This window comes from Excalfactoria chinensis, chromosome 1, assembly GCF_039878825.1.
Source record: "Excalfactoria chinensis isolate bCotChi1 chromosome 1, bCotChi1.hap2, whole genome shotgun sequence".
Taxonomy (NCBI): Eukaryota; Metazoa; Chordata; class Aves; order Galliformes; family Phasianidae; genus Excalfactoria; species Excalfactoria chinensis.
Genome location: NC_092825.1, coordinates 182,230,698 through 182,242,059, shown reverse-complemented (window position 1 = coordinate 182,242,059; position 11,362 = coordinate 182,230,698). Strand labels below are relative to the sequence as shown.

Below are 11,362 nucleotides of genomic sequence, written 5' to 3'. Positions count from 1 at the left end.
CCAGATACCTCCATCCAGATACCTCCATCTGGACATCTCCATCCGGACACCTCCATCCGGACACCTCCATCCAGATACCTCCATCCGGACACCTCCATCCTCCCCCTCTGTCTGTTCTCCTGCCGCTGGTCCCTCACATAGCCACCTTTGGTCCCTCTCATCCCGTAGGCTCAGGGGGGACCTTTGCTGTCTCCCTTCCCCGCCGCTTTGGCAATTAATATAATTGACTGCTGCAGCTCATCAGCGCTGACGAGTTGGGGCTGGGGGCTGATCAGGGGGGTGCAGACCGGGCCAGCATCACCAGGCGCTGCAGCTGCTCATAGGAGATGAACATCACCACGTTCCAGGAGCCGAGGCGCAGGAAGGAGGGGACGAACCTGCAGTGAGGATGGCAGCATTGGAGGGGACGGCCGCGGTCGGCGCTGTGTGCCATGGTGGCAGTACGGGGCTGGTGTAGCAGCACTCACCCCTTGTAGAGACCGGCGACGCCGTCCTGCAGCAGCAGGGCCAGCAGGCAGCTCGGCACGTTGCGGTACTGCCCGGGGCTGGCGTTCATGTACCGCGTCTTCACCACATCCACCGGTGACGCCACCACCGTAGCGCAGAATCCAGCCCCGAAAGCGGCCACGAAGTGACAGGGGATGTTGTCTGTAGGGCAGGATGGGGGTGTGAGGGCTTTGGGGATGGGGATGGCACGCGGGGCCGTGCTTTCGGTCCCATCCTCACCCGTCATCAGCTGTGCCCGCAGCAGCGCGTCCTTGATGAGGTCGTAGGTGACGAGCTCGCCGCAGTTAATGATGGCGTTGCGGGCGATGTTGGGCAGCGTCCCTGTGGGGAGGTTGGTGCTGTTGGGATGGGGCCCACGGCCTGCTGGGTGCCCCAATGCCACCGGCCCTGTCCTCAGCCCCATCCCCATCCCTCATCTCTATTCAGGGCTGAGAGATGGGGCTTGTAGAATCATTAAGCGTGGAAAAGCCCTTCAAGATCCCCAAGTCCAACCCCAACCCGGCCCCACCAACCCACTGACCGCGTTGTTCAGTGCCACATCCCTCAAGTTCTCCTAGAGATCCCTCACCTTTAAGGGGGGCCCTGGCACTGATGCCCAGAGCTGTGGGTGCCTCTGGCAATGCCTGAAGCCACAGATGGAGCCATGGACACCAGGAGGTGTCCCTGCCCATGGAGGGGTTGAGGCTGGGGGGGCTGAGTTCCCACCCAAACTCCTCTGATGCTACAAGTCCTGTTCCCATCCCATGCCATTCCCATCCTCTTTTCTGTTCCATCCCTATCCTCATGTCATGCCATGCCATCCCATCTACCTTCCTCACCACTTTCTTCTCTTCCACCCCACCCCATCCCATCCCTTCCCACCCCATTCCAACACATCTCATCCCATCCCATCCCATCCCATCCCATCCCATCCCATCCCATCCCATCCCATCCCATCCCATCCCATCCCATCCCATCCCATCCCCATCCCATCCCATCCCATCCCATCCCATCCCTTCCCATCCCATCCCATCCCATCTCACCCCATCCCAACACATCCCATCCCATCCCATCCCATCCCATCCCATCCCATCCCATCCCATCCCATCCCATCCCATCCCATCTCACCCCATCCCAACACATCACATCACATCACATCCCATCCCATCCCATCCCATCCCATCCCATCCCATCCCATCCCATCCCGTCCCGTCCCATCCCATCCCATCCCATCCCATCCCATCCCATCCCATCCCATCCCATCCCATCTCACCCCATCCCAACACATCCCATCCCATCCCATCCCATCCCATCCCATCCCATCCCATCCCATCCCTTCCCACTCCATCCCATCCCATCCCATCCCATCCCATCCCATCCCTTCCCATCCCATCTCACCCCATCCCAACACATCCCATCCCAACACATCCCACCCCATCCCATCCCATCCCATAATATCCCATCCCCATCCCATCCCATCCCATCCCCATCCCATCCCATCCCATCCCATCCCATCCCATCTCACCCCATCTCACCCCATCTCACCCCATCTCACCCCATCCCATCCCATCCCATCCCATCCCATCCCATCCCATCCCATCCCATCCCATCCCATCCCATCCCATCCCATCCCATCCCTTCCCGTCCCGTCCCGTCCCGTCCCGTCCCATCCCATCCCATCCCATCCCATCCCTTCCCATCCCATCTCACCCCATCCCAACACATCCCATCCCAGCACATCCCACCCCATCCCATCCCATCCCATCCCATCCCATCCCATCCCATCCCATCCCATCCCATCCCCATCCCATCCCATCCCATCCCATCCCCATCCCATCCCATCCCATCCCATCCCATCCCATCCCATCCCATCCCATCTCCTACCTCTCCACAGCCCACGCACTCCCTCCTCCCTGGCGATGGTCCTGTAGGCATCCACGGTGCCGTTGTACCGACGGCTGCTCTCTGGCAGCGCCCCAAGAGCCTGGAATCGCACCTTGACCACGTCGGTGGGTTGGGCGCAGGTCACGGCCACGGCCCCCGTGGTGCATCCTGCCAGCAGCCGAGCCAGCAGCCCCGTGCCTGGGGAGGGCACATGTTGGGGACCCCATCCCGTGCCACAGGTAGGGAGGGGGGGTGACTCTGGGCCTTGGGGGTGCATTTTGGGGGTGCATTTGGGGCTGGGTTCTGCATGCTTGGGCTAGGTCGGTCCCCATTGAGGTAGTTGGTCCCTACTGGGATGAGTTGGTCCCACATTGGGATGGGTTGGTGCCCATTGGGGTGGGTTGGTCCCCTACTGGGGTGGGTTATCCCTACTGGGATGAATTGGTCCCCCACTGGAGTGGCTTGGTCCCCATTCCCATGACTGGTTCCAACTGGGGTGAGTTGGTCCCCCACTGGGATGGGTTGGCGTCCATTGGGACAGTTGCACACCAGGTTGGGATACGAAACAGGAGTTGGTTCCCAGCCCCCCCCGCACTCACTTTCAGCCCCTTTTGGGGTGTAGAGCTGCTTCACAGAGTCGTAGAGCCCGATGCGGATGGAGGCGAAGCTCATCTGCCGCTGCAGCCCGGCCACCAGCCCGCTGTAAAGGCTGCGGGGCCCTTCAGTCCGCACCATGGTGCTCAGCGTGCCCAGCACACCCCGGTACTCCACCGTGTTGGTGCTGCGTGGGATCCTCACCTCGCCCTGGATCTGTGGGGTGCCCACAGCGTCACCCTGCCCTCTGTGCCACCGCTGTCCCCGCTGGGTGGCATCGCCGCGGTGGCTCCCGGCACTGTGGGAGCTCCATCTGCCCGCGGGGTTCCTGGGGCTTTACCTGCAGCCGCACTTTGGCCGTGTCCAGTGGGAAGGTGCAGATGTCAGCAATGCAGGCGGCCGTCCCGGCGCTGAAGAACTTCACGGTGGCCGTGGGGGGCACCTCGGGGGGCTTCAGGCCCACCATGACGGCTGGGAGGGAACGCAAAGGTTGGCGGTGGGACGCTGCGTCCTACGGGGCTCCAGGCTCACAGATGGAGACGACAGTTGGCTGCCACGGCTCTGGTTGGTTTCAGACAAGCACAGAATCAAATCCCGCTCTGTTTTGCTGCATCCTTAGGGAAACCAAGGCTTGGAGCAGCCTGCTGACCCCTGGTGTCCCTCAGGGCCTTACCGCGGCTGCTCGGCTCCGTGTCCCCGTCTCACCTGAGCTCCAGCTCCTGCCGCACTTATATAGAACACAAGGGACATTCCAGAGGCTGCGGGGATCGGGTGGCAGCACAGCCCCGTCCCCCAGTTGGCACTTGAGCTGCTGAGAGTGGGGCCACCTGGCAGCCCCGAGGGGTGACGGCATTTCAGTCCCCGCGCCAAAGCTTTGGGGGAGCAGCACTGGAAAACACGATCCGGTCTGCTTGGGAGGCTGGGACGGACCCTCTGTCCCCAGCACCAGGCGGTCATTAATCCCACACAGCTGCCAGGCCTGGGTTTGTTTACCACAAGGATTTCCTGCACCGCAGCCACCTCCACGTGTCCCCCGCGCTCACATGGAGCAGCGGCAGGAACCCGGAGTTCACATCCACGGGGCGCAAAGCAACAAAACCACCGTCCCATTCGGCAGACAGTGACACATGAAGGCTGCGGGGATGAGAAGCAGCTCCGGAATGGGGTGAGAAGTCAATAAAACCCTTTATTTCTGCTTTCTTAAAACAGCCACGTGGTCACGGTGCTGCCAGGGCGGCCCCATCTCCACCTTTAGGGTCACCACCAGGACCCCCCTCATCTCGCTCTGCTCCACCTGCTCTGTTTGCAGGTATTCAGACCCATTGGGCCAGAAACGGGCATCACTTTATTGAAACACAACCAGCTCTCCAACAGTGGCGCGGCCGTAACAGCACATTTTAAGGCACGGGGATGCGGCGCAGGAATGTACAAAGATAATTTACAATATAATTTATAACATAAACATTCAGCGTTTCAGTGCAAACCCTTTTGTACGAATCATTTTACAGCATCCTCAGGCTGGATTAATGGCCATGAGGAGGGAAGGGAGCTCCTATCCCAGCCCCATGTGCGGGCAGGCGATGCAGCAGCTCCCTGCTCTCCTCCAGGATGGCAATTTGTTCACGTTCGCCATCCTTCGGGCCAAGGATGCGCCCCAAAATGGGGTGTTTTACCCACGTTGTTGTATAAAAGTGCATAGAAACACATCGCGACCGTTGGGGAACTGAAGAACAAAGGCAGCCAATGGGTTGGCCAGCAGGGGGCTGAACCTCACCTGGGATCTGCCCTTGGTTGGCCACCAGCTTCCGCTCCTTCTAAGTAAGCCCTAATGAGGCCAATTAAGGGCCAGAGGCCGAGCCCTGCTGCTCCCACCTGCTCTCCCCAAGCAGTCTCTGTGCCAGGAATCAGCTGCTCCGTGGGCTGCTCACCCACACCCCCATCCATCCACGCTACTCCTTCCCGCAGAGCCGAGCAGAGAAGATCCTGGCGATCCTCCTGGCTTCCTCCTCCGAGAGCTCAGCCGGGACCAGGGCCGGCCTCTGCGGCAGCCTTCGGTACGGGATGGATCCCAACGCAGCCCCGCTCTGCAGAGAGAGGGAACAAAACCTAAACGTTCTGCAGTGCTGCTGCAGCCAAAGCTGAGCCCCGGCGCCAGGCACAGCTCCAAAGCCTTCACCTGCATTGCATCCCCCAGCAGCGGCCCTAATGATGGCTGTGCTCAGCAAAAGAACCTGAGAACATTCTGCACAGAGCAGTGCGCTGATAACCCTCAGCCTTTGCCTATGGGCAGCCCTGCTGCTCCTGATGAGGTAAATGGAGACAGAGAGAAGCCTGAATCTCACGGCCGAATTCATCTGGTTGTGTGAATAACGGAATGAAAGGATCCAGACTGCCCAGGAAAACAGGCTATGGGGAACGTAATGCAACAGAACTGTCCATTATGAGACGTGTGTAGATGGGGCACTGGGGATGTGGTGGGGGAAGGATAGAGATCTCAGAGGTCCTCTCAAACCTGAATGAGCTCTTGTTCAGGAGCAGATTTCCTGTAGGTCCCTCCAGGTCCTGGTAGGTCGCTATAACATCTCCTTGGATCCTTCTCTTCTCCATCCTGCACAGCCCCGGCTCTCTCAGCCTGTCCCCATAGGGGAGGTGCTGCAGCCCTCTGATCATTTCAGGGCCCTCCAATGGACCCTCTCCAACAGCTCCACGTCCTTCTCGTGTTGGGGGCCCCAGATCTGGACGCAGTGCTGCAGGTGGGCTCTCACAAGAGCAGAGCAGAGGGCAGAATCACCTCCCTGTCCCTGCTGCTCACCCTTCTCTTGATGCAGCCCAGGACACCGTTGGCCTTCTGGGCTGCCAGCGCACACTGCTGGCTCACAGTGAGTCTCCCATCCATCGACAGCCCCAGATCCCTCTCCTCAGGGCTGCTCTCCAGCCATTCTCTGCCCAAGCTCCATCTGTTGGGGATTGCCCCAATGCAGGTGCAGGACTTTGCACTTGGCTTCGTTGAACTGCATGAGGTTGGCTTGGGAACACCTCTCCATCCTGCCCAGGTTCCTCTGGATGGCATCCCTTCCCTCTGCTGTTCGAGTGCACCACTCAGCTCGGTGTCACCTGCAGAGCACTGAGGATGCCCTCCATCCCACTGCCTGTGTCACCCCCGAAGATGTTCACTGATGCTGCTTCCCTTTGTTATGCTCCCTGTGTTATGACGTCCCTGATGGTGGATGGTGGTCTGTATGCTCCCAGTTGCCACACAGAAGGTGTGCTTCCCAAACAGACTGTGCTCGTTCTGACAGAAGCAAGTAAAACCCTCCTGCCTTTTCACACCGTGTCTGTTTGCAGCAGTGTGTGTGTCCTTAAGAACCTTTCCAAGAAAGGATTTCCAACCTTAACAAGAGGCTCAGCAGCTCTTCTTTCTATTCCGCTCTTCCTATTGCACAGCTGTGAACTGACGTGGCCACAAAGCATTCCCAGCTTGCAGAGACGGAGCTGCAAGCCCTGGGAAATCACATTCCTTCCAGGTGCAGCACGCAGGGAGCCATTCCTGCCACGCTTCAGAGATGCTCCTTTTTGCGGCTCCACGCAGGCTCAACTTTAACCTTCTGCATAGTTTCCAGAGCACGGAGTCTGAGGCGTGTTTACACCATTCCTTGCTATGCCCAAGCACAGGCAATGCTCCTGGCTCTCTCTCTCTCTGTCCCCACGCCAATGCTGTCACTGGCGCCAAGTATCTCATGCTCAGCACCCCGTCAAAAAGCCCAGAGGAAGAGGAGTTCGGTCCAGATCACCCTTCACCTTTCTTTTTATAGAGATGGCCACGGCACAGCGGGATACTTAAACCAGCCCAGGGTTCTCTGGTTGCTGCATGACAGGGATTTGGGTGAAGCAAATGGATTTCTGAGCATTTTTGTAGGGGTTGGGAGGGTTTCCTCATTCCAAAGTCAGAGAGTTTTGGTAACCTGGGAGCAAATTGCACTGCAGTTCCGTGGTGCAGCAGGTCTGGTTGTGTGCGCTAACAAAGAGCAAACAGATCTGTGTTAACAGGCTACAGACTTCCCACGGGGTGACCTCACACCTGCTTCTGTTTCTGGGCAGCAAAAGGTTTGCGTCAAACAGCGGGCAGCGCGCCTGGCCCCAAGTGGGTGCAGCAACGCAGCCACCTGCTCTGCTTTTTCTGATCAGGAAAAGGATAGAAAGCATTGGTGCTTCTGCTCAGCAGGCTAAGAGGACGTTTATACTGGATAAAGCCTCAGCTCTGTCCTCCGAGTAACCAGAGTATGTAAAAAGAGCTTTAATGGCTGCGCCTGGAAAGGGAACAGAGCAATGTTACAACCAAGGAAGGGTGTCGAGAAGAGATTATAAACCAACATCACAACCAAGGGAGAGTGTTGGGAACAGAGTGAGAACCAAACTAACAACTAAGGAAGGGTGCTGGAAACAAAGAACCAACATCACAACCAAGGGAGGGTGTTGGGAACAAAGAACCAACATCACAACCAAGGGAGGGTGTTGGGAGCAAAGAACCAACATCACAACCAAGGAAGGATGTTGGGGACAAAGAACCAACATCACAACCAAGGGAGGGTGCTGGGAACAAAGAACCAGCATCACAACCAAGGGAGGGTGTTGGGAACAAAGAACCAGCATCACAACCAAGGAAGGGTGTTGGGAACAAAGAACCAACATCACAACCAAGGAAGGGTGTTGGGAACAAAGAAAGAACCAACATCACAACCAAGGAAGGGTGTTGGGAACAAAGAACCAACATCACAACCAAGGGAGGGTGTTGGGAACAAAGAACCAACATCACAACCAAGGGAGGGTGCTGGGAACAAAGAACCAGCATCACAACCAAGGGAGGATGTTGGGAACAAAGAAAGAACCAACCTAACAACCAAGGAAGGGTGTTGGGAACAGAGCACAAACCAACATCACAACTGAGGGTGTTGGGAACAAAGAAGCAACATGACAACCAAGCACTTTTGCTGTCTGCATTTAGAACTGCTAAAAGCTCTTAAGTTAATGTGCCTTAAGTTAATGTCATAAACGTATTTTCTCTAACTTCAACCGAAACACATCCATGATGTGAAATAACACTAAAATATTACTGATGAATACTGTTTTTTTTCAATGCACGTTTCTGATCCTTTTGGAATATTCATAGAAGAGATAAAAAATACATATATGTATATATGACGATATAACACTCTCCAGATTTCCAAATACCCCCTTTTTCCCCCCCAAACAACTTCCCACAAGCAGACTGAGACGCTCTGAGAATGACAATGTCCAGAGGGACTAAACTTCTGCCCTGGATTCTCAGCAGTGGTAAATAAAATAGAACTGAGTACACGAATGCAGTAAAGGCAAAGAGGGAGGAGAAGTGAGGTCAGAAATGTGGTCCACCTACACCATGGCTACGATAAAAGAGTTGTAGCTTTATGGTAGCTGTGATACAGTGTGGGATGCTGCTAAATTGAACCAGAGCTGTGGGTAATTTTCCCCAGGTTATATCAGGAGAAGGGCTGAGAGGACAAGTGCAGAGCTGCTGAACTTGAGAAGGGGCAGGAGGGGAGCGCCAGATGCTGGAGCAGGCAGACAGCAGTGACAAGTGTGGGGCAGGGAAGCTGGGAATCATAGAATGATAGAACGGACTGGGTTGCAAAGACCCATAGTGCTCATCCAGCTCCAACTCCCTGCTATATGCAAGGTCACCAACCAGCATCCAACCTAAACCTCCCCTTGTCTTATCACTGCCCACCCTCACAAACAGCTGCTCCCCCTCCTGTTTGTACGCTCCCTTCAAGTACCGGTAGACCACAGTGAGCAAAGACCTCAGGAACCAGGGGTTGAGATGTGGAGAAAAAATGGTCTAGAAGCACTCGCATCTGCAGAACTCAGGTCCATGAGCTGCTGCAGATCCACAAGAAAACCCTTTTCTGTCTCAAAACACTGCCTTCTCTTTTGGCACATCGTCCCGCTTTGCCTCCTCAGCGCTACTCCTTCATGATGTGTAAAAGAGAGGGAAAGCAGGGAGCCAGGCAGCAGGAGGTGTCAGGATCACACCGAGCTTTGCCAACTGCCATGTGAGTGGGGCAGGGCATTGCTGACCTGCAGATGGGAGCAGCTCACATTTCAGCCCCACTGCCATGCGCGGTGTTTGCTGAGCTGCGTGGAAACCAAACGAACCCCGATTTAGAAAGTGATGTTCTTCGTGCTCTCAACATAAATATGAGAGAGCAGTTTTCCTGCACCGCGGTGTCCCACTGACACGAGCAGAAAACATCCTGTTCTCGTGGTGGCTGCACAACACCGGACTGGGTCCTCTCTCAACAGACGCTTCCAAGTGCTACTGCAAAAGATGGGCTGTTGCTAACCACAGAATTCAACAAGTTCAACGTCAGCAATATCCAAACAGGGCTTTGATAATACTCTCCCCAGTTATTAATCTCTTTCAAGGGTGTGGTGTTTGTAGCCGCTCAGCTTAGCGGGGCACGGAGGAATTCAAGTATAATTAGAATCAGCGCTGAATCACGGGCCTGGGGGGTGATTTGGAAGCATAGTGAAGGATAAAGTGCTCCCAGGAAGAAGCAGAAACCCTTCAGAGAAAGCAGAACTTGGAAGGCGGGCATGGCAGCGAGATACAGCACAAGTGGGTATGGACAGAAGGGAACACAGTGAACTCCAAAGGAGAAACACATCTGGGATTCTGCTTTGGATTTCAGCTGAGATATTTGGATGTAGCATGGGAAGCGTGCTCAGTGAGCACCGAGACACACTGCAGGCTGGGTATCAGTCAGATCATATCTAGGGGTGTTGGAAGTGTGTTCTGACCATGACAGCTCTGATAGAGCTCTGTGTTTCCACCAGGAACAAGAGACAAGGGCTTTAGAAAAAGGCATTAAAAACATTAATCTGTTTTACATAAGACTTAACAATGCAAAACAGCAAAAATTCATGCATTTTACCTGGGATGCAAAGATATTTATTAACCACAAGCAGCTTCCACGCCTTCAGAGCTATTAGATCCTGCTTAATTTTGTTCTGTTTAATCAAACAAGCTGTTTGTGATTATACAAACGTTCCTCGCAGCGTTTGTTCCACAGGTCACAGTGAGAGAAATAAATACTTTGTCTTTTCTGCAGGAGGCAAATAAATAGCCCAGCTGGTGCAGGACTGAGATCCACATCGACAGCCCTGCTGCGACTGCAAAAGAATCACGCTTAGACCTCAAAATAACCAAGTAACCTCTTGCAACACAGAGGCAGAAGGGTCACTAACAACACAGCCACAATGCTGACATCCATCCTCTCTGAGAGAAGAGGGGTCAGAAAGACTTACCATGGTGTAGAAACTGTCACAACCTCAGCACTGCCAGGCAAAGAAGGAAAGGAAGAAGTGCTAGATGACTTTTGAGGCTCCTTCCAACCCAAGCCATTACTCAGTGATTTAAAAACTGCACTACATCAAGCAGAACAATAAAGGAAAGGATGTCCTATACTTACTGTGGGAGGGTGAGAAGAACTGCTGAGCATCCTCATGGAAGCTTCCATCTGCTGGGGTGGGAGGAAGAAGTTGGGAACAACAACAGGATCAGATCTGAGCAGGGCTGTTAAGAAACAACCTTTGGTGGTGTGCAATGGCACAAAGCTTCACAGGAGCTGAGGACTGGGAATGAGCCTCTTGTAACAGGGGCTAATTGATTCCAGGTGGTGAAACTCAACCATTTTCAGCAATATGGTATCACTTTGAATGCTTGGGTCTCTCACCTGGACTCACAAAGCACAGGTCACAAACTTGCTTTAAAGTATTTGTAGAGAACTTCCTCCTGCAAAGATCCACACAGTGAGCTTCTCATTTCTGAAGCCTGAGTGATTCATAGAATCAAAGAGCAGCCTGGGTTGCAAAGGCCCACAGTGCTCATCCAGCTCCAACCCCCTGCTGTGTGCAGGGTCACCAACCAGCAGCCCAGGCTGCCCAGAGCCACATCCAGCCTGGCCTTGAATGCCTGCAGGGATGGGGCATCCACAGCCTCCTTGGGCAACCTGTTCCAGTGCGTCACCACCCTCTGCATGAAAAACTTCCTCCTAAGATCCAACCTAAGCCTCCCCTGTCTCACTTTAAAATCATTCCCCCTTGTCCTATCACTGCCCACCCTCACAAACAGCCGTTCCCCCTCCTGTTTATACGCTCCCTTCAAGTACTGGATGCCCACAATGAGGTCACCCTGCAGCCTTCTCTTCTCCATGCTAAACAAGCCCAGCTCCCTCAGCCTGTCTTTGTAGGGGAGGTGCTGCACCCCTCTGAACATCTTTGTGGCCTCCTCTGCACCCTCTCCAAGAGCTCCAACAAAATACCATTTGTCATTATACAGCTTCATTCTCGTACAACATTT

General features: G+C 54.8%; 2 protein-coding genes across 3 annotated transcripts in view; both read right to left on the bottom strand.

Annotated features, from left to right (window-relative positions):
• Positions 1–266: 266 nt before the first annotated feature.
• On the bottom strand, positions 267–3,446 carry LOC140247387 (putative mitochondrial transporter UCP3). Of its 2 annotated transcripts, XM_072327019.1 has the most exons (6): positions 3,305–3,446; positions 2,970–3,180; positions 2,371–2,568; positions 727–828; positions 468–648; positions 267–377 (listed from the first exon to the last, which is right to left on the bottom strand). In XM_072327019.1, exons 1-6 carry the CDS (start codon positions 3,428–3,430, stop codon positions 272–274), a joined length of 924 nt encoding a protein of 307 aa, XP_072183120.1. In that variant the 5' UTR covers positions 3,431–3,446; the 3' UTR covers positions 267–271. The 2 variants fall into 2 exon arrangements, with proteins under 2 accessions (XP_072183120.1, XP_072183119.1); XM_072327018.1 differs by having other exon boundaries at positions 468–828.
• Positions 3,447–4,913: 1,467 nt separating this feature from the next.
• Positions 4,914–11,362, bottom strand: part of C2CD3 (C2 domain containing 3 centriole elongation regulator) — a 45,570-nt gene continuing 39,121 nt past the window's right edge. The window contains exons 32-33 of the mRNA XM_072327014.1: positions 10,473–10,566; positions 4,914–5,048 (exon numbers count right to left, since the gene is read on the bottom strand). Of these exons, the coding sequence (XP_072183115.1) occupies positions 4,914–5,048; positions 10,473–10,566 (229 nt within the window). The remainder of the gene's footprint in view (positions 5,049–10,472; positions 10,567–11,362) is intronic.

Bases quoted from the DNA above. Each gene is read 5' to 3' on its own strand.
- LOC140247387 (XM_072327018.1), bottom strand. From the start codon at position 3,430: ATGGTGGGCCTGAAGCCCCCCGAGGTGCCCCCCACGGCCACCGTGAAG. The intron at 3,181-3,304 runs GTAAAGCCCCAG...GGCACCCCACAG, and splicing joins CGGCCAAAGTGCGGCTGCAG to ATCCAGGGCGAGGTGAGGAT. The intron at 829-2,370 runs GTAGGAGATGGG...ACCTCCCCACAG, and splicing joins AGTGCGTGGGCTGTGGAGAG to GGACGCTGCCCAACATCGCC.